Source organism: Macrobrachium rosenbergii, chromosome 16 (genome assembly GCF_040412425.1).
Source record: "Macrobrachium rosenbergii isolate ZJJX-2024 chromosome 16, ASM4041242v1, whole genome shotgun sequence".
NCBI lineage: Eukaryota > Metazoa > Arthropoda > Malacostraca > Decapoda > Palaemonidae > Macrobrachium > Macrobrachium rosenbergii.
In genome coordinates, this window is record NC_089756.1 from 9,586,966 (window position 1) to 9,614,485 (window position 27,520).

Consider the following 27,520-nt stretch of genomic DNA (forward strand, 5'->3'; position numbering starts at 1 on the left):
CAAACATATACCAATTTAGTATTTCCAGTTTAATGTCTTTAATAAAGTCAGACTAGAACACTCAGTATGTATATAATTTTCATATTGCTCTTTTATTATGGATTACTGTAGGTTAGAAGTAATAAACTTTTAAAACTTACCTAATAAAGTACCGTATGAAAAGCCTAGTTCGGTGAAAGATATCAACATTTTGACACAAATGGCAATTTTTTTTTTTTTAAATAGACATGAAGCACTATGCCACCAGAACTACAAAATTGAAGGAAAATTACTATTTGCACTTCATTCACCTATACATTAAATTCACAGAATTCACTGAATCAATATTCACAGGTTGCAGAAGCACAAAATTTTTAAAATGCTAGTTTCCTATTCATTAATCCTCTATATTACAAGTGTTTTACCTTCTGATTGCAGAGAAACCAAATAACAATAACTAACAAAAGACTACTTACAGGGTACCAAGAGCATGTGTGACTCCAGGTAAATAAAACAATTTTGTGTCATCTCTTGAAACTAATGGAGATATCTAAAGGTGGGTCACCAAATAAAATTTGAGGTTGTGTTAAGAATTTTTAAGTTTTTCTACTCAAATATTTCAGGACTTGAACAGCATATTAAGGGTGTAGATGACTCAAACATCATCTTTCATCAGGATCAGAGAAACCCTATTAAGAGGTCTGTGCTATGTAGGCAGCGATTAAATATGGCTGATGCTGACAGCTGGAATATTTAATATTCCTTATGTCCTCTTATCAAAGTTTTCTTTTGTTGCAAGTATGCACATACTTTATGAAAGCTTTTGTGTCACAAGAAAGGCACTTGGGCTGGCTCCATGTCATTCTGAGTGTACATTGCAAATAATAATAATTATTTTAGGAGTTATCCTGAGTTTAACCTACGAGATTTCACTTTCAGTACTGTCAACAAAATGTCATGAAAACTGCAAATTATACAGGTAAAACTGACATAAAAAAAACTTTTACATTGATGACTCTGACATTTGTCAGTTTTCAGTAAGTGAATCAAAACATTTTTATATAACCCCTGGGTTGCAAATGACAGTTCAGGATGCCCTGACTAGAATATCATCAAATCAGGGGTTTTACCAGCCCAGGATACAGCAGTTACTCAGTAAATAAGTACATTATAAATTATTTTGTGTTTACTCACAAAGCAATTACTTTTCTATAAATTTTCATACAATTGCTTGTTCATAAGTAAACGATCAATGACTACTCAAGATCATTTTCAAAAAACCTCAACAAAAAGTTCACTGTGTATTTATCAGTAAAGTAACCATGTTTATGTTTAATTTTTCCCTTATAATGGCAAACACTGCAATGGAGTTCATTTCACTCAAAAATCAGCCACTCAAAGGGGCAAAATAAAAAAATACCTCATAAATATCAGGATGTCACAGTATCAATAAAAAACATAAGATCATTATATTCTACAGCAAGATAATGTTAAGTACTGTATATTACAAAATAATTAAATACCATATAAAATACTTTATTATTACTACATGGTATTAGTTTTGACAGGGATACCTTATATGACAGTTTTAAGTCATATATGTGATATTTTCCTGAGAAAAGGTGCTTAACATTCTTACATACCTTGAAAGTTTTAATAAAATATATTAAATCTATTAAGCACTACTGCTTGTCAAGCAACATATATCTGTTGTCCACTCATGATTAAATATACTAAAAGTAAAGTAGCAAAAACAATTGCTACAAGAAATACTTTCTATAGAAAACACTCTTTTGCCATTTGGTACAGTATTTCTATAAGACAACATCACCCTGAATTGACCAGCACATTACATTACTAAATTCTTAACGATTAAGAAAACACATCACATTTTTTTGCGGGAATGATCTACCCATGTAGATACAATGGAATTCTGAAAAATCCAATCCTTGATTAAATTCACAATATATGATACAACTGCTAATAAGCAGAAGTACTGTATCCAAGCCCATTTAATAATGTACCAAAATCCTGGTTTATATAAGATACTCTGTTCTGGGTACCTGATTTCCAGCATTAACCTTAACACATCTGTGCCTCCATTCTGCCAGCTTGTATACGTATTTGTAAATCTTGTTGTTACTGGAAAAAAAGAAGAGAAAATCATTATCATTTCTGGCCAGTTCTGCTGAAATCACTGTCAAGCTTAATAAAATAAAATAGTAATAGGATTATCATGTAAAAACAAATTACAGTACTGTATATAATTTTTTCTGTCTTCCTGACTTACAAAGCATGTCAATTCTAAGGACACTATGTTACAGGATATGTTGAATCATCTTTTGAAACATAGAACCCAAATATTTAGCAAATTTCTTTCAGAATGTTTGAATTCCACATTTCACAAGAAACAAATTACTTTAAAACCATTATCTGGTATTGAAAAATTTTAACAACTAATTCATTTCCTATTTCAACAAGGTGACACCACAGGTACCAAAGTATATTTAGGTATTCACTATATGTACAGTATATAAATGGAATATATGAGTTACGACTACAAATTAGCTCAGTAAGATTAATGAGTCATATTCCTTGACTCTCATAAGGCTTGCCTAACATGTTAACTGCCTTATGTACCATCGGTGGTACACTGTAAACAAGACTTAAAGGCCACGTGTACAACTGGTGGTACAATTTTGGATTTTTATAATTTTTTAATTTTCATTTCATACAAGTATATAAAAGGGTTAGAAATACCATAAAATGCATGCGAATCAAAGTTTAATAATTGAATTTTATAAAAGTAAAAAAAAATAAAAGCAACCAACCTGCATTATAAGGGAAAAAATTTATGTCATATTCATGATAATGTGATCATGTGAAAAGTAAGCAAAAAAGTACAGTATTTCAAAAATGTTTTAAATATCAACTTTTTATGGGCTGAAAATCATGAGTGCATCAATATGACGCATTTTAGACACATACTAGTAATATTAGAACTCATGTGAATGCATTCTTTCAAAGCATGAAGGGCATGAATGTGGCTTGCCTTCACACTGACCACATACTGCCTTTACTCCCATGGTTTTACATGCTGCAATTTGGCTTCCTTCATTTTTACCAAGTATCTCATAACATCCTCTGAATCTTTTCTTCACTTCTCTACATTACCCTTCAGTTGCTTTACCTGTCAAAAGTGAGAGCACTAGAGATTCACAAAATTTTTAAATTGAAATTGATTGGTTTGTGTAAAATTTGTTGAATAGTATACAGGCACTGACTACTGCTATTATGAGAAGTTCAAAAGCCCCTTTCTTGTACCATTTTCTAACTTTTCGTACATACAGAGTTTCTGGGGGAGAACAACAGCATCTTGCCATACAGTACTTACATTTGATTCAGATGACTGTTGCTTGATTTCTGTTACATTAGCCATTGGTAACAAAATACTATCATCCTCTGATTCGCTATAGCTATTAATTTCTTCATCTTCTAAATAAAATCGAATTCACTTAGGGAGGAAACTGAATTTTCATCAAGGCTGTAATCATCATCTGATGGTGATTCTGCGTGACCATAAAAATTTTGTAGTTTTTAATTACTGATTTACATAGACACTTTCTTACTGAGTAGAACATCCTTCGTCCATACGCAATGCATGCTTTCAATATAAAATTTTATATATATATATATATATATATATATATATATATATATATATATATATATATATATATATATATATATATATATATATATATATATATATATATATATATATATATATATATATATACATATATATATATACATATACATATACATATACATATACATATACATACATACATATATATATATATATATATATATATATATATATATATATATATATATATATATATATATATATATATATATATATATATATATATATATATATATATATATATATATATATATATATATATATATATATATATATATATATATATATATATATACATATATATATATATATATATATATATATATATATATATATATATATATATATATATATATATATATATATATATATATATATATATATATATATATATATATATATATATATATATATATATATATATATATATATATATATATATATATATATATATATATATATATATATATATATATATATATATATATATATATATATATATATATATATATATATATATATATATATATATATATATATATATATATATATATATATATATATATATATATATATATATATATATATATATATATATATATATATATATATATATATATATATATATATATATATATATATATATATATATATATATATATATATATATATATATATATATATATATATATATATATATATATATATATATATATATATATATATATATATATATATATATATATATATATATATATATATATATATATATATATATATATATATATATATATACAGTGAACCCTCATACTTCATGTTCGACTATCATGATTCACGACTTTCATGGATTTTTTCCATTACGTATGTATATTATAAGAGAAAATATATAGCGGATTTTCCCGGAAATTTCAAAAATAGTCGCGATATATGAAGACCAAATATTTCATTAATTCCATTAATAATTATTAATATCTACTAGTACTGTTCGTTCATTGCATTATGACATATAATTCAGTACAAAATGAAATTAAACAAAAAGATGCTTCACTGCATCGCGGATTTTTCAGAAATATTCATCGAAAAATTAAAATTAAAAAGTACCGCCATATCGGCAGCCATATTGCGGAAAACAGCGATGTTTCATCATGTTACGTTAGAAGAACGGCTTATGACCGATGCGCAAGGACTGGAAGCTTCGTATATACCCACAGGCACTCGGACAAGGCACGTGAGTGGTACATAAGAGAATATCTTATCACTGTTGATGTTTCATCTTAAATCACTGTAAAAATAATTAAAATCCGAATTTCATACGTAAGCAACTCAAGGATACTGTATACAGTCTCGTCCCAAGCTACTGTGCTGTACAGTACACACCATTTCTCTCTCTCTCTCTCTCTCTCTCTCTCTCTCTCTCTCTCTCTCTCTCTCTCTCTCTCTCTCAATGAAATATGAATTACTGTATCATAAACTTTTATGTACAGAATTAAAAATAATTTCATTGATAAATTTGTTTCTTTTAGCAACTAAAAAATTATTTTCCTAATTCTTTCGTTAGTAGTGGGCAGCTTCAGTCAGCTGATTCTCAGAACGTAAACATTACAAATATGGGACGGTCTTTTTTTTATGCATATTACTGTGATAGGAGATCAAAATAGTAATACAGGCACTCGGACAAGGCACGTGAGTGGTACATAAGAGAATATCTTATCACTGTTGATGTTTCATCTTAAATCACTGTAAAATAATTAAAATCCGAATTTCATACGTAAGCAACTCAAGGATACTGTATACTCTCTCATCACCAGCTTGTCAAGATTTAGTCAAGACTTAGTCTCGTCCCAAGCTACTGTGCTGTACAGTACACACCATTTCTCTCTCTCTCTCTCTCTCTCTCTCTCTCTCTCTCTCTCTCTCTCTCTCTCTCTCTCTCTCTCTCTATCTCTCTCTCTCTCAATGAAATATGAATTACTGTATCATAAACTTTTATGTACAGAATTAAAAATAATTTCATTGATAAATTTGTTTCTTTTAGCAACTAAAAAATTATTTTCCTAATTCTTTCGTTAGTAGTGAGCAGCTTCAGTCAGCTGATTCTCAGAACGTAAACATTACAAATATGGGACGATCTTTTTTATGCATATTACTGTGATAGGAGATCAAAATAGTAATACAGTGTTTAAGTGCATAGGAAGTGTTTATAACAGTGTGGGAAAGGCTATAAAGCCTTTAAATATATACCATGTATATACAGTATATGCCTCCCTAGGGAGGGGCCAATGCTACTTGCTGAATTTCACTTATCGCTGGGGTTCTGGCCCCATTATCCACGATAGACGAGGATCACTGTACATATACACAGTATATATATATATATATATATATATATATATATATATATATATATATATATATATATATATATATATATATATGATTTAGTGTAGAAAGCATGCATTACATATGAATGAAGGAAATTCTATTCAGAAGAAAGTGTCTACGTAAATCAGTAATAAACAGCTACAAAACAAATCAAGTTGCAAAAATATTAAGGTTTGACCATGTTGTGTTTTAATATGTTTTTATATATTGCAATGCCGAAATCAATACATAATTTGCCAAAATGATTAATTAATTTATTTCTATTCTCTCAAATATATATATATATATATATATATATATATATATATATATATATATATATATATATATATATATATATATATATATATATATATATATATATATATATATACAGGCAGTCCTCGGTTATTGGCGGGGGTTCCGTTCTGGGGGTGTGATGATAACCGAAAATCGCCACTAACCGAAAATCGGCGATTTCTGGTGCTTTTTCCACGATTTTCGGGCTTATCGGCGCCAAAAAGCGCTGTGTTATCGGCGCCTCTGTTAGGAATGTATCGGCGCCGATAAGCGGAAATCGACGATTTTCAGCGCCAAAAATTGCTGATTTTCGTCGCTAGACAAGCACCGTAAAACCGGATCACCATTAACCGGGGACTGCCTGTATATATAAAGTAAAATGCCTTGTAAAATCAAGTTAACAATTAGTGGGTTATTATAGTGTGTATCACCGGTGTACAAAGGATAAAACGTATGAAAGGCGTTACAAGCATCGCCACTTGAGCCATCAGTGTCCAATTTATCTTTGAGCCACCGATGGCTTATTTGGCATTAGAGGAACAAAAATGTATATAGATCGCTTTATGAACCACATGTGTCTCATACATTTTACACTCTCTTACCCTTCTACTCTACCAAACAACTGCTGTCAGCAATGAGCTGGGAAGGAGAGGGCTGTGAAGTCACGGCGCCAGGAGGAAAATGTCAAACTGCTGTATGGCGGTTAATGTGCTAAAGGATTTGTTCTTAAATTTGAGGTAAATCTTACAGCAAAATTCTCTTTTATATCATTAACCCATAATATACTCATATAACTTTTTCAACCTATAAAAACAACCTGAGACAAAATTATAGTCTACCCATCATAATCTTAAACAGTTTATATCACACCATAAACTTGTAATTTTTACCAGGCATTTAAATACCTCAGTGGGGCTGAAATGTTCTAACCACTGCAGTAAGTACAAAATCAATGATAGAAAAGAAAATTATCACTATCTTTTAACTGCACACACAAAAAATATATAGTAAATGATTGTTTGATATTGTTCGGTAACAATTTCCTCACTTCAAAGTAAAACATACTTTGTCCACTTTTTAAGTTTGCAAAACATTCAAGGTAAGTACTGTATGTTGATCCATACTAGCATACAGTACCTAGCATATCTGCTAACATTATATGAGTACCAAAATCAGTATCAGAAAATTGAGAGTAAAATATATTCAGTTCATAAAGTTCTCATACTTACAGTTTCTCTTCCAGTATTCATGAAGTATACTATTCATTGACCACTCTTTGGTTTCTTGCACTGATGTTGGCAAAATTGAGACGTTATACTGAGAATTACTCCGCCCATAATGCAACAGGTGACGCTGAGACAGTGTCAAATCAGCATAATGATAAAGAGATGTTACAGGTAACCCACTGCTGTACTGTAGCAGTCCAGCACCTTCAAGGGCCACTTCACATAAATGCTGAAAGGAAAAAGCTGCTTAGGTACAGCCACATACATAGTTTTTTACCACAACACTGTCACATGATTAAATACATTAACTAAAACTTAAAACTAATGAGTAGCTAAGCTCCGATACAGACATTTAGGTGTACCAGTTCAACAGATGCAGCAATTAACAACTTAGGGAGTTTGGGTAAACCCCTACTTCTAAAATATCAGTATCACATGGTCTTATCAGCATGACACTATTCTTCCATATATTGTACTGGCTGTTTAAAAATAATGTTAACTTTAAAAATAATCTGCATTTTTCTTGACATAACAATTCTGAAACTTTGTTTCTAAGCTTCAACCATTCACAGCTGTGCTAAATGAGTACCCTTATAAATACACAGTTCTGTATCCAGGAGACCACTATTTTATCCAAGCCACCACTACAGGTATCTACTAAAGGAAAGATTAGTGTCTAATCTACATTCTGCAATAGAAGTTTGGTGGCTGTGAAAGGGTGACATGAAGTAACTGCAGCTATTGACTCTACTAATGCAGTTACTTGCAACTGCTTATGCCCAGCCCAGTGAGAGTTGAAAACTTCAACACAGTGGTCTGGTATGGAAATTCTTTGCTTAAAATAAAAACCATCATTATAATTAACCAACATTCAGCATAGTTTTCAATGTGTAGAGAACCATTTATTGCAATAGGATAGAGAACAATGGCCAGTGGTTATGAGTAAGTTGACACCTTAGTCGTAATCTACTCACCAGAGAGGAAGGCTCAAGACCATTCCCAACTGATACCTTAATCCTTGACTGATAAGGGCAGTATACATAAGTAAAATGACATTTTTATAATAAAATAAAGTTTTATATATACTTACCAAATAATTACATAGCTATACTTTCTACTTTAAGCAGTGGCTCAAAATTCGAAATTCGCGGTAGCGCTCTTTTGTTTTGGGTGTAGGTATGCTGTCCCGCCCACTATCGGGGAAGAATAGGTACAACTTAGCTAAGAAGCTCAATTCGTTTATGCTCTATGTCCATGAGAGGGCGAGGAGAGCAGGCTCTGATCATGTAATTATTTGGTAAGTATATATAAAACTTTATTTTATTATAAAAATGTAATTTTTATATAAGTAACATACCAAATAATTACATAGCTGAATCCCACATTGAGTGGAGGTGTGATGAATGGACATATACTACCCAAAAAACTACTCGATATGGGGGGTAATTTGGGATAGCAAATTAGCTAGCATCTTGGAATGCTTGTTGTAACCCATTTAACGCCAACTGGATGTATTTTACGTTGACAAAAATTGTCTGTCAGGTGCCAAATGGACGTAAAATACAACAACTACAAAAAGTTTTTTTAAATATTTGCGGAAAAATACTTATAGGCCTTGTTTGCGAAAAATTTTAAATCACGCGCCTTGAGGGATGCTGGGAGTTCACGGATCACGCTGTTGCTTTGTTTACAAGCGTGACCCAGCTGCTCATGCACAAATTTCTTTCTTATCCCAAAAGAAAGCATCAGCTAATTCTGCTGAAAATCTCAGAAATTCTTTAGTCACTTTGTCATAATTTTTGCACCATTTTCTATTAGTGTTTACATAAAGTTTTATATATCAAAATGTGCGCAATTTCATGTAGAATACAACAAAAATAACTCATGGTTGTGGCTTTTATCAATTTTGACATATTTTCATATAAATCACGATAAGTGCCAAAATTTCAACCTTCGGTCAACTTTGACTCGACCGAAATGGTTGAAAAATGCAATTGTAAGCTAAAACTCTTACATTCTAGTAATATTCAATCATTTACCTTCATTTTGCAACAAACAAAAAGTCTCTAGCAATACATTTCGATTTATGGTGAATTTTTGAAAAAAATTTTTTCCTTACGTCTGCACCAACTCTGCTGAAAATCTCAGAAATTCTTTCGTCACTTTGTCGTAATTTTTGCACCGTTTTGTATTAGCCGTTACATAAAGTTTTATATAAGAAAATGTGCACAATTTCATGTAGAATACAACGAAAATAACTCATGGTTGTAGCTTTTATCAGTTTTGACATATTTTCATATAAATCATGGTAAGTGCCAAAATTTCAACCTTCGGTCAACTTTGACTCAACCGAAATGGTCGAAAAATGCAATTGTAAGCTAAAACTCTTACATTCTAGCAATATTCAATCATTTACCTTCATTTTGCAACAAACGAGAAGTCTCTAGCACAATATTTCAATTTATGGTGAATTTTTGAAAAAAACTTTTTCCTTATGTCCGCACTAACTCTGCTGAAAATCTTGTAAGAGCCTGACGCCGTCTCTTCCAAACACACGTGTGTTCGTTGTCCATCGGAGTGGGCAAGACAACAAGAGCGTCTCGTTTTCTTTCTCTAAAGGAACGCGATTTCAACCATACAATATTTCTGTCTGTTTCTCCCTAACCATTGTTGTCTTGATGTATGTACAATCACCACTACTTGCATTGCCATGCAAGCATTCTAATCATGTACTCATAATGTTCCAACTAATCTTCTGTATCAAACTATGTGTATGTTTCTGTTTGTGAAGACGCCAAACGTCTCGCCACTCCAATGGACGACGAACACACGAACACACACATGTTTGGAAGAGATGGCGTCAAGCTCTTACAATCTCAGAAATTCTTTAGTCACTTTGTTGTAATTTTTGCACAGTTTTGTATTAGCCGTTACATAAAGTTTTATATATGAAAATGTGTGCAATTTCATGCAGAATACAACAAAAAATAACTCATGGTTGTAGCTTTTATTAATTTTGACATATTTTCATATAAATCACAATAAGTGCCAAAATTTCAACCTTCATTCAACTTTGACTCTACCGAAATGGTCGAAAAATGCAATTGTAAGCTAAGACTCTTACATTCTAGTAATATTCAATCATTTACCTTCATTTTGCAACAAACGAGAAGTCTCTAGCACCATATTTCGATTTATGGTAAATTTTTGAAAAAACTTTTTCCTTATGTCCGCGCGTGCTAACTCTGCTGAAAATCTCAGAATTTCTTTTGTCACTTTGTCGTAATTTTTGCACCATTTTATATTAGCCGTTACATAAAGTTTTATATATGAAAATGTGTGCAATTTCATGTAGAATATAAAAAAAATTAACTCATGGTTGTAGCTTTTATCAGTTTTGAAATATTTTTATATAAATCACAATAACTGCAGAAATTTCAACCTTCTGTCAATTTTGACTCAACCGAAATGGTCGAAAAATGCAATTGTAAGCTAAAACACTTACATTCTAGTAATATTCAATCATTTACCTTCATTTTGCAACAGATGGGAAGTCTCTAGCACAATATTTTGATTTATGGTGAATTTTTGAAAAAAACTTTTTTTTACATCCGCGCATTACGAATTCATGCATCATTTTGTGATAATATTTCCTCTGTGTTGCTTTTATCATTTTACGATTTGTTATATACCAAAATCATCGCAATTTAGTGTACAATACAACGAAAAAAAAATAACTCATTAGCTTTAACCGTTTTGCTTACAGCGCAATTTGTATACTCGTACAATTATATACAAAATTTTTTTTTCACGCTGTCATATATTCCAGTATTTATATATGATAATGATATTTTTTTTCATTTCTGATGGTTGCATACTAAACTTCAGGCAATGAGAAAAAAAGGAGCCAAAAATGAGCTCTTAATCTTAAAAACTAAGCGTACTGTGATTTTTTGAAAAAACTTTCTTTCCGCTTCGGCGCTAACTCTCAAACCCCGTCGCCATATGGCAGACACTTTTGTAAATAGAGGCTTGGCGTTTAAGGGTTAACCTTACCTGGTGAGGGAGCAACAGCAGACGGGTACTGCCTCTGGTCATGGCTCCTCTCGACCTGTAGTGGTGTGGCAGTAGAGCCAAGAGTCACCTCTACTGAGTGGGTGCTTTGCAACGTAGGAGGTCAATCGCAGGTTGCCAAAGCTAACAATTCCAATGGGTCACATAAATAATATGTGGATCTGCCCTTGCCCTGGGCACAGTACAATAGAATAACAAAGACCAGATAAAATTAACCTACACCACACGACATTTAGCCAAAACCATAAAATACCAATTGGTGACACTCAAGACTCAGTGTCCACCAAACTTCCCGAGAAGTACGACTGTCCTTATTCAAGGAGAGTGGATAGAGGAAAAGGGAAGGCGTTCCTCCTATCCTTCATCCCCAAATACCATGCCAGCTGCGAAGAACGGACCTAAAGTTCTGCATTTTTCGTGCACTGTTTCAACGTCCTGTAAGTAAAACATGGCAAACACTGACTTGCACCTCCAAAATGTTGTTTGCAAAATTCAAGCGAGAGACAGGTTACGTTTAAAAGCCAAAGACGTTGCCACAGCTCTTATTTCATGAGCCTTTACTTTGCACAAGGATAGTAATTCGTCTTGAACTCCCGAATGTGCTTCCGAAATCACGGATCTTAAAAAGAATGATAGTGCATTCTTGGACAAAGGACGGCTGGGGTTTTTAATGGAACAACAGAGATTAGGGGCTGATCCTCTAAGGTTTTTGGTTCTCTCGAGGTATACTCTTAGAGTTCTTACCAGGCAGAGGACTTTCTCTTGATCGGATGGGCCTAGTACTTCTGAGAGGCTCTTGATAGAAAAGGAGCAAGGCCAAGGGTTAGCCGGGTCCTCATTTTTGGCCAAAAAATCCAAAATTAGCAAGTATACTGCATTGCCTTGTGAGAAGCCTATCCTTTTATCAATGGCATGAAGCTTGCTGGCTCTCTTGGCTGTAGCCAGTGCCACCAAGAATAATGTCTTCTTCATAAGATGCCGAAGTGACAATGACTCCAGAGGTTCAAACAATGGTCCTGAAAGCCAGTTGAAGACCACGTCCAAGTTCCAAGCGACTCCTGAGGGTTTAGCTTGCTTACTAGTGCTCAAATGTTTGATTAAGTCACTGATGTCTTGGTTTCAAGACAGGTCTAATCCTCTATGTTTGATTACTGAACTCAACATCGCTCTGTAACCTTGATGGTAGATGTTGAGAGTCCTTTCGATATTCTGAGATATAGAAGAAAACCTGCGATTTGGGTTACAGACGTTTGAGAGAGGAAATCTTTCGCTCTCAGCGCCACTTCCTAAAAACTGCCCACTTGAATTGGTAAACTGCAGAGGAAGATTGTTGCCTGCACTTAGCAATAGCCTCTGCAGCCTTTCTTGAAAATCCTTTTGCTCTGACAAGCTCCCTGACAGTCTGAAGCCTGTCAGAGCGAGAGTGGATAACCCTTGATGGCGTCGGAGGAAGTGCGGCTGTCTGAGAAGATTTCTCCTCTGAGGAAGCAGCCTTGGGAAGTCTGTCAAAAGGCTCAACAGATCGGGGAACCACTCTTTGTGTGGCCAAAAGGTAGCGAATAGTGTCACTGACACGTTGTTGTGTGAATTGAACTTCCTCAACACTTCCCTCACCATGCTGAAGGGAGGGAAGGCGTAAAGGTCGAGGTTCGACCAGTCCTGCAACATGGCATCTGTTGCCCATGCTTGTGGGTCCGGAGCTGGGGAGCAATATAAAGGAAGACGATTGTTCCTTGACGTCGCGAACAGGTCTATCAACAGCTTTCCCCACAGCTTCTACAGGTCAATGCACACCTGTGGATTGAGTGTCCATTCCATCGGTAGGACCTGTTTTCCACGACTCAATTCGTCCGCAAGGACGTTCATCTTGCCCTGAATGAAGCGAGTCACGTTGCTCTTTGCCCAAAGAAGAAAATCCTTTGTCGCTTCGTAGAGTGTAAAAGAATGGGTCCCTCCTTGATTCTTGATATACGCTAGGGCGGTCATGCTGTCCGAATGAACCGCTACTGTCTTGTGACAGGTTAGCATTGCAAAGTGTTAAAGTGCCAGATGAATCGCTTTTAGTTCCTTCATGTTGATGTGGAGGTTTCTTTCGGAAGGGGACCATGTTCCTGACACCTCCATGTTGTTGAGAAGGGCTCCCCAACCCAGATCCGAAGCTTCTGAGTATAACGTTAGGTTGGGGTTCGTTGGAGCCAGAGTCCTTCCTATCGAAAATCTGGCAATGGCATTGGGTTCAGCAGAATGAGAGCTAGGTACAGGAGTGACAGGAAAAGTTGGAGGACTGGAAATGGGAGAAAAAGCTGTCACAGGCATTGAAGGGATAGGCAAAACATCAATATCATCCCCGGAAGAATGACCTACATTAGCAGAAGCCTTTGCTTCGGCCCTAGCTGTAGCTTTTCCAATTCGGTCACGTTTCAATTTGTCTAAGTGTGTCTGTAACGTCTTCCATTTACTCTTTTTCCAGTCTTTACATTCGTCACAATTCAATTCAGGAGAACAAATTTGTTCCCTACAAGTACAACAAATGGTATGTGCGTCATATTTTGCAGACGTAAGTCTAGTTTTGCAGCCTTTGCTGCAGTACCTAATGCTGTATAAACTAGAGTCCAACATAATGGTAAAAAATTCCAAATGAATAAGTCACAATTGAAGTATCCAAAATTCTAGCTAAGCTAGATAGCTGCGCTACCAAAATTCAAAGAGTACTTCACCCAAGACGATCTCCAACCATCCGGTGAAAGCGAAAACAAGAGCTGCTAATAACTGTTGTTCAGTCATTAACCAGCAGAAACGAATTGAGCTCCTTAGCCAAGTTGTACCTATTCTTCCCCAATAATGGGCAGGGCAGCATACCTACACCCAAGACAAAAGAGCGCTACCGCGAATTTCAAATTTTGAGCTGCCGCTTAAAGTAGAAACTATAGCTATGTAATTATTTGGTAAGTTACTTATATAAAAGTAAGGTTTGTATATTGCGAGGACATAATAAAATCATAATAAGGTTTGTACATTGTCAGTAAATTACTTTAATGTCAATTTTAAGGACAATAAATTCATAATTGAAAGACAAAGATTTATCATTTCATAATATGACTTACTTGTAATCTGTAGTCAAAGACGAGCAACACTGATACTCCATACACAAGCTCACTGGCCAACAGAGGTAGTTCCAAGTTGAAATCCAATTTATCTTTCAAACCATCTTTGTTTTCATCAATTTCACTGGACTACAAAGAAAGATATAAAAGGAAAGTAAAAAAGCAATATTCATCATACAAAATAATCATTAAAAGAACAACTGAATTATTATCCATCAACACAACTTTGCTTTGGGGCACACAAGAATGACATTACAAAAGAGTAAAAGATAAAAGATAAATCATTGCTATTATCCATTGACCTATATCAGAAGTTTTTCACTGTCATGTTCTGAATCTTAAATTTACATCATTCCAGCCTTACTCCAAGCTTGCCTGGGTACCTTTCTATCTTCTTTCAACCACCCCTTTCGATAGTTCTCTTCTATGAAGTTTATTTCAAACATTTTCTTTAAGTACCCTAAATCATTCCAACTACTGTATATCTTTACAAATGAGTCATATAGATGCTTCTTGCCCCATAATTTACAGTATTTTCTTTTAACCCACAGCCTGGTCTTTGATTATAAAGTAACCAGATACAGTACTTGACTGTTACCACCTTCATATTCAAATCTGGTGAAATTCATAGTACTGGGTTGTATATTTATACAATTATGGTACTTCCCTCTACTGCTTTTGTCCTTCAATTTTCAATCTTGAGTCAGCAAACTGCTTTACCACTCCCCAATACAAGAATTGTCCATCTCCTAACTCCCCATTAATTTCATTAAATTTCTTCACATCTATGAGTAATAAGTACATCCATTTTTCATTCAATTTACATTAAGCCTATTCTTCAATTAATTTACATCAAGTATGCCATGTTTTTTCACTAATGTATCATGAGTTTATCAAGTTTAAAACATATATTTGTGCTAAAAAAATCATTCATTTTAACTGTGTCATTGCTTCTCTCCAGCTGGCAAGGTAATCAAAATTTCTCAAATGTACAAATGTAGTTGTGAGTACCCTGTACACAAATTTAATATTTTGTTTTGACCAGGGAGTCAGTTATTGGAGCCATGCATGCATGCCACACACACACACACAAATACCCTTCTGATATACAGCACTGTATTTTTCAGTTACCCATACATCTTTCCTGCAGGATAAATTATAATAATAAATATACATATGCTTTATTAAGTGCTCACCTTATTCATGTTATTTCTGATTTTGAAATTTTGCAATGATAATTTCCTTTACCAACCACAACAGTACAATATATGGTTCCTTCTACATATACGCATGCAAGAAAACTAACTAAATCCCCAAGTAATGAGGCAGGAGAAAGCAGATGGGTATTCAAGGAAGTAGCAAAACTGTAATGTTTAGCAAAAAACTGAGCCTAATCACTCATTTACCTAAAATAAACATCAGTAGTGTAACAAGTTTTAACTACAGAATACAGACAGCTAACATCAGTCAATACTGTATGCAGTAACTAAATATTAAGCCAGTAAGAAGAAATGACAATACTGTAATTCCAAATGACTGGATGCATATATAAAAGCAAAACAAGATATGATCTATATACAGTATCTAGATACATTCTAACTAGCCTTATTTATCCATACCTTTATCAAAGGAGTTCGTAAATATTTTTTCAACAGATCATTGTATATTGAATTGCTAGACCAGATAAGAGGACCAACCGATGTTTCTGTAATAAGTAGCACTTGATATTTAAAGCGGATATCTGGCTGTTCACGATATTCTGCCTCTTTGATCCACAGACCTGAAAGGACAAGACATGTATACTGTCATAAAAAGCTTAAGAATAGTTAACCAATCACATTTCTTTACATAAAAACAGTTCTTTTTCTTAAAATGTAACTGTTTTTATACATTTACATACAAACAATTACCTTTGACATATCTTAAGCAATATTCCCTGGCATTATCCATCCTCCAAGAACTAAGTTTTTAAACTGGATATTAGTTACAGGATGGTATAATATCATAATGTTAGTTACCAACTGCTGGTGGTCAGGCCTTCCCAGAAAAGCCAGCCAAGCAACTTAGCTGTTAGTTCTGCCCCAGCTTTGATCCATGATCTATAGATCTGCATCAAAGGCTGTCTTGTTTCTGCTACTCTTACATCCTATAGTGCCAGCAGCATTTTCCGTAAATGACCACACCAAAAACTCACCCAATATAATAACTCTACCAAAAGAAGAATTGTTACAAAGGTCATGATTGTTGTATTTGTGTCTGGATTCATCATTAACCTCAAAATAAATCACTGTCAAGTGTACTGACTGTATACCACCCCTAATCACACAGGAATGATACAGTACCTTAATATCCATCACCAAGGCAAATAAAAAAATTAAACATGCAAACTATTTAAAAAGAAATATTTAAGGATTCTGTTAGTAACCATCCCTCTCATGTTAAATTCATTGCAACATGAAATCTGATGACAAACTAGTAATTTCTCCTGAATTACTAGTTCATCACCCAATGACAACAAAACCAAATACCAAACAGTGACACCAGCATAAAATGTATAAAGTATGCAACATATATATCTACTGTGTATTACTGGTAAAATATGACAGGTTCAGCTTTACAATCAATAACTCCTCAGTATCTATCTTATATGAGAACAAAAATTACAATTGTATTTTAAAAATTTACTTTCCATACAACATAGAAATAATTTAATCCTGAAACATCTAAAACAGCCATACATTAAAGGCAGCCTAAACTGTACACTTTCCACACTTGTGCAAGCAGGATGATGTCTTAGGAGCAGTAAAGCTAGGAAGTACCCATTTTTATCCTATTTTCTAGTGGTTTTCACTACCCTAATGGTCACAGAAATGAAACATATTTCAACTACTCTACTGTTGTTAGCATTAATTATTTTTTATTCTGTCCATCAAAAAACGAGAACCATCTGATACCTGTTTAATAACTAGTTAGGTTTATTGCATGTAGACAGTTCATTAGTTAAGGAACAGATCTGGAACAACTTGGCTGCAAATCCATTCCTGCAGGACCATTTAGCAAACTGGAACAGATCTTAGTGATACAAGTTTACCATTCCACTGGCTATCTAACTAGTAGGCATAGGCCTATGTCTTTTAGACTAGATGGGTAGGCCTAGGGGTAGTGGAAGAAAACAAAAAGTGATAAAATACAAAATCAGAATTATTTTACTTTAAACTATTATTTGATACTGAAGTTTACATGCTGTGATCTTAAATATCCTTAATATGATTTGTACATAACTTTTGTTCATATCTAACACAAATTTACTGGTACTGAGATATTTACCATCTTTTTCATTCTAACTGAACTGGGATGGTATTGAAAATGGTGCTAATAGGAGTTTTGATGGCATTACATGCATATAAAACTTTAAAGCAAAAGATAAGAACTTCAGAAATGCTTAAAGCTAACATTAAAAAAAAGGAAAATAACATTTTCAAGTCCAAAATCTGATAACGGTTTCAAGTAAACTTTTACCATAAAACCTAATGAATGTTTCCTCTAGCAAAGTATTAGTATGTCATTAGTGACTAAGCAACTTACCTGGCCAATTTACATCAATTTACCGATCGACAACTTTTTCCACAGAACTTAACTTTTTCTAAGTAGGTTACAGGCAGTCCCCGGTTATCGGCGGGCTCGGTTATTGGCGATCTGGTTTTTCGGCACTTGTCTAGCAATGAAAATTGGCAATTTTCGGCGCCATTGTGTGCCGATTTCCACTTATCGGCGCTGATAATCACATATTGGCGCCAATACATACTTAACAGCGACGCCAATAACCTAAAATCGGCAATTTTTGGCACCGACAAGTGCCAAAAACTGCCGAAACAGTACTGAAAATTGCCAGATTTCAGTTATCAGCGATTTTCGCTTATCATCATGCCACTGGAACGGAACCCATGCCGATAACCAGGGACTGCCTGTACTTAGTTGACATGAACAGTCCCACACAGTGCCACTCTCCCGTAGTTCTTAGGATGGCCATAGTACTGCGCCCCTCTTAACCTGTAGTCCCTAAGATTGCCATTGTGCATTGACCCGACCCAATCACGGGAAATTTAAATCTATCCAATTGTATGCCCAGCTGACCTGGGTCATACCCTAGGGTCATGGATTAAATAAATCTAACCAATCAGAATGCATGTGATGGATATGATTCATAGACTTACGCCCTGACCCATAGTCACCCTTTCTTTCCGTTTTTGACCGCCAAGATGGAGTGTCACGATAACATTTTGTTCCCTGAATTACTGATCACTGACGAGTTTAACACGTTTCCCGTTGTCTTTCTCCCAACTTTTTTAATGTCTAAAATGTGCTCCATGTCCATTTCGGGTGTTTCTGGATTTAATCAAACTTGTCCATCTGCTCAAATGCTGCTCGACATTCCCTGACTCTGATTTACTTTCCTGGCCGAGTACAATACGACCTGGACCAAGCACTTCTGATTCACGTGAGCCCCCAGTTGCTGCAAAGAAGCAGAGGCAGGTACCCTCATGGTCAGGCAGCATCAATTTTGAGTAGGTAAACTGTGCAATTATCTTTCTTAGTTTTTAATATCATTGCATGATGAATAATAACGATTTGGACATTAAAGGGTAGCCTAAGCCAGTTCACATGTTCGATGTTCAGTGTTACAAGGGTGGGGTGTCCCAGGGGGGATAGCCCCCAGGCCAGGTCAGGGCACAGCGATATAAGTCAGGTTAGGTTAGCACACAATATTCTAGGTTACATTAGGTTTTGGTTTGTTTGGTTAGGTCATAGCCAGTGCTGAAGCACATGTCCGAACGGATCCTTAGTCATGGTGATCAGAACGACGGGACAAACTTATCATAAAATTTTATGTTAGTTGAGGCACAATTAGTAAACACCGGGTCAGCGCACAAATTATTTAAATAGCAAGGATTTTATTCCCAACAACAACAGAAATAAAAAATGACAAACTTTGTAAGTAATTTGTATTTTTCCTAACATACAAACCAGAGGTTTTTACATAACGAATTACCCTCAGTGTGAGCTAGAGCAGTTTATTCTACACAACAAGGTTGTTTGGTAGTTAATCTACAGGTGGGAGGGATGAGGGGTGCCCTCACCACCTCCCCTCCACTGAGCAATGTATCCACTTGCCTAATAGCCCAGGTATCAGAATGAGGGGTGGCTAAAGGTGGGCAGTACATGTAAAGACCTCAGGTTTGTATATTAGGAAAAATGACACTTTTATGATAAAATAAAATTTTATATATACGGTACTTACCAAGCAATTACATAGTTACAAGCTTCCTACCATGGCAGTCCAAAAGTTCAAATTTCACGGTGGCGCCACCATCGCTAGTATAGGTGACAGGGACCTGCCCACTATCAGGACCCACAGGTACAACTCAGCAGGAAATTTCAAGTCGTTTGAGCCCTGATGTCCATCCGTGGGGAGAAGGGAGGGCTCCAATTATGTAATTGCTTGGTAAGTATATATAAAACCTGATTTTATCATAAAAATGTCATTCTTATATAAGTGACTTACCAAGCAATTACATAGCTGACTCCACATTGAGAGGAGGTGGGATACATGGACATATTCCAATCCAAAACATTAATAAAGATAATGACTTTGAACCAGAAAGGTTGCTAGCATTGGGTCAATGCTTGTTGTACCTTACCTGGTAAGAGAACTGCTGCAGGTGATTACTGTTTCTGGTCGGTGCTCATCTTAACCTGTAGAGGGCGTGGCAGTATGACCAAGAGTCCCCCTACTTCAGTGGGTACTTTGCAGCCACAGAAGTTCACTGATGGCTGACAAAGACAAAAATAGTGCCCTTGACCTGGACATAGACCAGAATAAAAAATAATGCTGTCACCTACCACCAAAATTAAAAGACCACCCCCCAACCCTTAAAAACTGGTGGGTATTTCAGGTACACTGTACCCCCAGGCTTCCCTTAAAACTCAACAATCTTACAACAAGGCAAGGAGACAGTAGAGGGACAGAGAGCCTCCTATGCTTCCTCTCCCCAACTCAATGCCAGCCATGGATAAAGGCCCTAACATACTACAGTTCTTGAACACAGTTTCAACATCCTTAAGGTAGTGTGACACAAAAACTGACTTGGACCTCAATATTGATTGCAGAATAGAAGACAAGGACATATTGTGCCGAAACGCAAGAGAAGTGGCGACGGATCGAACCTTATGAGCTTTAACGTTCAGGATCGGGAAAACGCCCTCATGAACCTGAGAGTGAGCTTCCGAAATCAAACTTCTCAGGAAAAAAGAGAGAGCATTTTTTGAAAGAGGACGCGAAGGGTTCCTCGCAGAGCACAAGAGGTTGTTCGAGGGTCCCCTGATCTTTTCAGTCCTAGGGAGGTAGTAAGCAAGGCCCTCACAAGACAAAGAAGTCTCTTATCTTCCTCTAGCCCAAGAATGTCCACCAAGCTCTTAATGACAAACGAGCGGGGCCACGAATAGGAAACATCCTCATTTTTGGCAAGGAAACCAAGAGAGAGAGAGAGAGCATACTGCATTTCACTGGGCAAATCCAACCCTCTTGTCTATCGCCTGGAGCTTGCTAACTCGTTTTGCAGTAGCCAATGCTACCAGGAAGAGAGGCTTCTTGGTGAGACACTTAAGAGAAGTTGAACATGGAGGTTCGAAAGAGGAGCTCGAGAGACTTCAAAACGATGTCCAGTTTCCAAGAGATTGCATCAGGCTTCTCTACTTTGGAAGTCTTGAAGGATCTGATGAGATCGCTAAGATCCTGATTCACAGACAGGTTAAGGCCTCTATGCTTGAACACTGAGCTAAGCATCGATCTGTATCCCTTAATCGTAGGGGGCGACAACTTCCTTGAGGTCCTCAAGAAGAGTAAGAAATCAGCTATCTGGCTCACAGAGGTTTCAGAAGAGATGTTATCCTGTCTGCAACACCTGAAAACTGTCCACATGGACTGGTAGAGCCTGCTAGAAGCTTGTCGACTTCAGCAATAGCTTCTGCAGCCTGTCGCAAAAACCTTTCACTCTGACGAGGCTCCTGACAGTCTGAATCTTGTCAGGGCCAGAGTGAACAATCCTTGATGGAACCTGAGGAAGTGGGGCTGACTGAGCAGCGACTGTTTTTGTGGAAGCAGCCTCTCAAAATCCACAAGCAGTCCCATCAGGTCCGAAAACCATTCCTTTCTCGGCCAGAATGGAGCGATGAGTGTCACTGAGACATTCTGGTGAGACATGAACTTGTTCAGCACCTCTCTGATCAACCTGAAGGGAAGGAAGGCATAGACGTCGAGACCTGCCCAGTCCAAGAGCATGGCATCTGTTGCCCACATAAGAGGGTCCAGGACTGGGGAGCAAAAGAGAGGAAGGCGGTGGTTCCTCGACACTGCGAAGAGATCTATGGAAGGTTTGCACCAAAGCTTCCACAGATCGAGGCAGACTTTGAAGTCTAAGGTCCACTCTGTCTGCAATACCTGGTGACCGCAGCTTAACTCGTCCGCCAGGACATTCAGTTTTCCCTGAATGAAGCGAGGGAGAATCTAGACTTGGTTCTGCTTCACCCAGAGAAGGAGGTCTTTCGCTGTCTCATAGAGAGTGAAGGAGTGGGTGCCTCCCTGCTTGCAGACATAAGACAGTTCTGTTGTGTTGTCCAAGTAGATTACTACGATTTTGCCTGAGGCTAGCGGAGAGAATGCCTGAAGGTCCAGGTGAATAGCATTTAATTCCTTGACATGATGTGTAGTGACTTCTGATCCAATGTCCATGTCCCAGAGACCTTCTGACTCCTTAGCAGAGCTCCCCAACCTGCATCTGAAGTGTCAGAAAAGACTTCTAGGTTGTGTTTCAGAGGGAGGAGAGAAATTCCTTCCTGCAGTTTTTCCTCTGACAACCATCATCGAAGATCCTCCTTGATCTCCAACACAACCAAGGAGACGACGGAGTCCGACTGGATCTTCCTGCACTAATTTGCCTTCAGGTAAAATTGCAGGACCTCATGTGAAGCCTGCCTAACTTCACGAACTGTTCCACTGAGGCCAAGGTGCCCAGGAGGCTCATCCATTGAAGAATTGAGCAGGTCGAGAGATTGAGAAACTCTTGGACAGTTTGGAGACAGGACTCGACCCTTTTGGGGGAGAGAAAAACCCAAAAAGCTCGAGAGTCTAGAGTCATTCCCAAATAGAGAATTCTCCAAGTCAGAGTCATCTGAGATTTTTGGGAATTGATCAAAATGCCTAACTCCTGTATTAGGCAAAGAGAGTCCTTTTCAAGTCCTTAGCACATTGTTCCTCCAATGAGGAGTGGAGAAGCCAGTCATCCATATAGAGGGATACATTGATCCCGAGAAGTGCCAAGATGAGTGATAATTCGAGTGAGGGCTTGAAGGGCTGTGGCCAGGACAAAGCACAGCGCCTGAAACTGGAGAACTTTGCCCCGAAAAACAAACCTCAGGAACTTCCTCGAGTCCGGATGGATGGGGGCATGAAAACAAGCGTCCTGCATGTCTGGGGTGACCCTGATGGAGAGAGGACATGACAGATTGGTTTGTTTCCATGTGTAACTTTGTCTTCACCACAAAAAATTCAGGGCGCTGACATCCAGTATGGGTCTCCATCACCCCGGTGACTTGGGACTACGAAAAGCCTGTTGTAGAATCCCTCCAATGACTGGTCCACTACTTCCTCCACTGCTCCATTGCGAAGAAGGGACCTGACTTCTTGAGCAAGGGCCAAAATCTTTTCGGACCCTGCCGAGTAAGCCGTCAAGGTGATCGGCGACTTGGATAAAGGAAGCTTTTCTTTGAAAGGAATGTTGTAGCCTCTCTTCAATACTTGCACTACCCAGGGCTCTGCTCCTCTGCAGCTCCATTCCTCCCAAAATCAGTGCAACCTGGCACCTACCAGGACATGAAGGACACAGTTCTCATTTAGCAAGGGTGCGAAGATTGGTATGCAGTCTAGACTGGGTCTGGCTCATCCTCCTCGAGAGGGCTGGGGTTGCAGTGGACAGAAAGACTTAGGCACTACATCCAGAGCTACCTTCAGGTGCTTCATGGACTGAGCCAGCAAGTCGTGGGTTGACGTTTTCTGTAATGCAGGCAGAACCTCTTTAGCAGTGTCCTGAGGGAAGAGATAGGTCTTGTCGAGAGGAGAAAACAAGAGAGCCGACTTCTGTGTCGTGGTAACTCCTTTTGTAATGAAAGAGTGCCACAGCTCTCGCTTCTTCAGAGAGCCCATCGCATACAGCGAGGCTACTTCCGCTGAGCCATCTCTAACTGCCTTGTCCGCACAAGGCAAAAAGTTCAACCAGTTGGAAGCAAAGTCCTCTGCCAGGACTGGACAGTCCTCAATCTTCCTTGCTTGAGCTCCCACACTCCAGTCAAGGAAGCTAAAGATCTCCAGAACCTTGAAAATGTTCCTCATGAGATGGTCCGATTCCGGAGAGGAGAACATAACCTTAGAAGAGGAGAATGTAGCATGTCGCGTAGCGTCGACCAAGCCAGAGAGGTCCCCCTGGGAGGAGGCAGAAACTCCCAAGGAAGGAGCCTCTCCAGTGGCATAGAACCGATGCCTCTTCTTAAGAAGCTTAGAAGGAGGAAAGTTAAATGTCGCCTCGCCTTGATCCCTCTTGGAAGCCAACCACTCATCAAGAGGAGAGGACTAACTTAGGGAAACAAGAATTACTTGCTTGCTTTCGCACAAGAAAGGTGGACGTGGGCGAATCCAGAGGCACAGGCTCGAAGAAGTCTGGAAAGTTGGCCAAAAAAACCTAAGAAGGCTCGATTAAGAAGATGGGGCAGAATCATGACTGACCTCTCCCTCGTCAGATGTGATAGGAGACAGAGTGGCTTCCTTGTTCAGTCTTCTTCTTTAAGAATTCCATAAGATTGTCTAGTTGGTGACGAAGCGGGGCTAAGGAAGAATCTTCTTGGGTTGACGAATGAGGATGAGGAGACATTGGCGCCAGGAGAGCCAAAGTTGGGGCTGAACGAGCTGGCACGGAAGCCTGAGGTGCCACAGCTGGTGCCAAGCGCTCAGGTGAGGGTAGGTGCTCAGGAGCAAGAGAACGCTTAGACTGAGGCGACGGGTGCTTACAAGGAGAGTCTGAGTGCTTAGGTGACAAAACAGGGCATTCTACAGATCTGAGCGACTCCAGACTACCCCAAGTCAACTGACGATGACGCACTGAAGAAACAGAAGGAGGCAGTACAGCAAAGCTGCAGGAGGGTTGGGGACTCACACTGACCTTAAACCTCTTGACAGGAGGAGGAGAGATGTTCGCCATGGCAGAGTGCCTCTTCAAAGGCTGAGAGGCAGAAGAGCGGCGCCGCCGTTGCCTCCCATCAGGCAAAGAACCATCTGAGTCTGGCGACATATGATGAGCTCTGAATGAGACGCCTTTCTAATGGCGCTCTGTCGCAGCCTGGGACTGGGCAACAGGCTCGACGGAGGGGGCGAATGCCTGTGGGCAAACCCTACCAGCCTCCCTTCAACCTCCAGTATGTCTTCTCCCCAGTGCAGGGGAGCGGGACAGGGACCTTCCTCTAGGAGCACTGGTAGGGTGGGCAGCCACCTCCTCAGAGAGCACAACACTTTTACTTTGCAGTGCATTTGCAGTGGGAACACCAGAAGCTTTATCTACAAAAGCTTTTGAAGACACCTAATTCCATGACCATGTTGGCCAAAAACTCAAACTTCTTATCGAACCTAGATTCGAGACTGGCAATGGTGTTCTGATCAAAAGCATGGAAACTTGGTACAGGAATGAGTGGTAAGACAGTAGGAGGGCTAAGGACAGGAGACACAGAAGGGATAAGAGAAGAAATAGTGCTATTCTCAGCCATTGAAGGCAAAGGAATAGACTCTATACTAGCTCTACTTTTGGCCCTGAGAGCTACCTTTCCCCTCCTATCTCTATCAAGCTTTTCTGAATGAGAGTTAAAAACCTTCCACTGTTGATCATCCCAATCCTGACATTCTGAGCATGTAACGTCCTTATTACACTCCTGTCCCCTTCATCTGATAAACTTGGTATGAGAATCATAAGTAATTCTAATTAGTCTAGTTTTACAACCTTTGGTGCAGTACCAAACACTAGAAGAACTAGAGTCTGACATGCTAAATCAATTAGAAATTATGATAACCAAAGCTAACAGAATAACTAACTAGAAGGCCACACAAAATCTGAATACTTCACCAAAACTGGGACAAAAATGCAAAAGACGATGAAAAAGGGACTGCACAAAACCACAGATGTTGATCGGGAGCTGGCAGAAAATGAATTGAAGTTTCCTGCTGAGTTGTACCTGTTGGTCCCAGTAGTCGGCGGGTCGCTGTCACCTACACTAGTGATGGTGGTGCCACCACAAAATTTGAATCTTTGGACTGCCGTGGTAGGAAGCTTGTAGCTATGTAATTGCTTGGTAAGTCACATATATAAAAATATCAATTACTCACAAAATTTGTCAGTTGTTCTTACACGTATGCTGTACAAAACCATCAGTCTTTACATAAGGAAGACTTCCTGATTGGTGGGAGGATCTGAGTAAGTTTCCTAAACAACTGGTGGTTTGCCTCACCTGGGACTTTTTCGTGATCATGCAATGACAAACAAAGGAAGCAGTCCAATGCCTCTGATCAGAACAAAATTGTGTTCAACTGTCAGACTTCCGGGCTTTTTGAAGAAATGGATTTGAAAAGCAACATTATTTCGAAAAAGGCTCGGAAGAACTCTATGTCGGAGACAATAAAGCTAAATATAAGCAACGCATTAGTTTTACTGCCAGTCCCTCTCTCCCCTTGCTAGAGAGAGGGTAGGACTCTGCTTCTATTAGACCATATTAAATAGAAAAATAGAAAGGCTAATCACTCACCTGCATCTGTGTCTGTCCAGCGCACGATGGTCCGACAACCGATCCTCTGCCCACTGGGAGAGAAAAGGTACCAGAAAGGGAAAGGAGGGAGGCCAGTCACTCAATCTCACTCTCACTTCTGCAACTGTACATCTTAGACAAGATGCTACCTGTCCCACTAGGGGAACTGATGAGCTACACAACTTGTTGAGCAGCCACCACAAGGCCCAAGGGAAAGGTGTCCAAGGACCTCTGGGCAATGTCCCTCAGGTAAAAGGAGGTGAATGTAGTTTGTCATGATCACACTCCTGCTCTCAGCACCTGATGAACCAACAGGTTCTTCCTGAATGTGAGGGATGGAGCAATGCCCCTGACTTTGTGGGCTCTAGGCTGGAACATACTTGAATCCTCTTCATTCGATGTTAAGTATGCTCGTTTAATAGTCTCATGAAGCCAGAAAGAGATTGCACTCTTGGACACCCCTTTCTCGGTCTTGCCAGTACTACTAACAAAGAGTCATCGACACCTAGGCCTAAGCTGTCGAGTCCTCTTAAGGTAGCACCACAGCACTCTAACTGGACAAAGTAGCATCTCATCTGGGTCATTACCTACACTAAAAAGTCCTCTAGGGAGGGGATCATGAAGGACTCGAACCTAATGTCAGGGACTGATGGATTCTGAGTCTTTGCTACAAATTCCGGGACAAATTTGAGAGAAGCAGATCCCCATCCCCTAGAGTGTTTAACATTACTGTACAAGAAAGACCGTGAAGTTTGCTTACTCTCTTTGTCGATGCCAGGGCAAGCAAAAATAGTCTTGAGAGTCAGATCCCTGTCTGATGACTCTTGTAAGGGCTTGTAAGGTGCATCGGTCAGGCTCCAAAGAATGAG

The 27,520-nt window shown here is 37.9% G+C and overlaps 1 protein-coding gene across 1 annotated transcript in view; it reads right to left on the minus strand.

Moving 5' to 3' along the window:
- Positions 1-14: 14 nt before the first annotated feature.
- The window catches only part of LOC136847079 (transmembrane protein 231), a 37,777-nt gene continuing 10,271 nt past the window's right edge, over positions 15-27,520 (minus strand). Inside the window, exons 2-5 of the mRNA XM_067118360.1 lie at positions 16,376-16,536; positions 14,757-14,885; positions 7,582-7,807; positions 15-2,121 (exon numbers count right to left, since the gene is read on the minus strand). Coding sequence (XP_066974461.1) covers positions 1,865-2,121; positions 7,582-7,807; positions 14,757-14,885; positions 16,376-16,536 — 773 coding nt within the window. The 3' untranslated portion in view covers positions 15-1,864. The remainder of the gene's footprint in view (positions 2,122-7,581; positions 7,808-14,756; positions 14,886-16,375; positions 16,537-27,520) is intronic.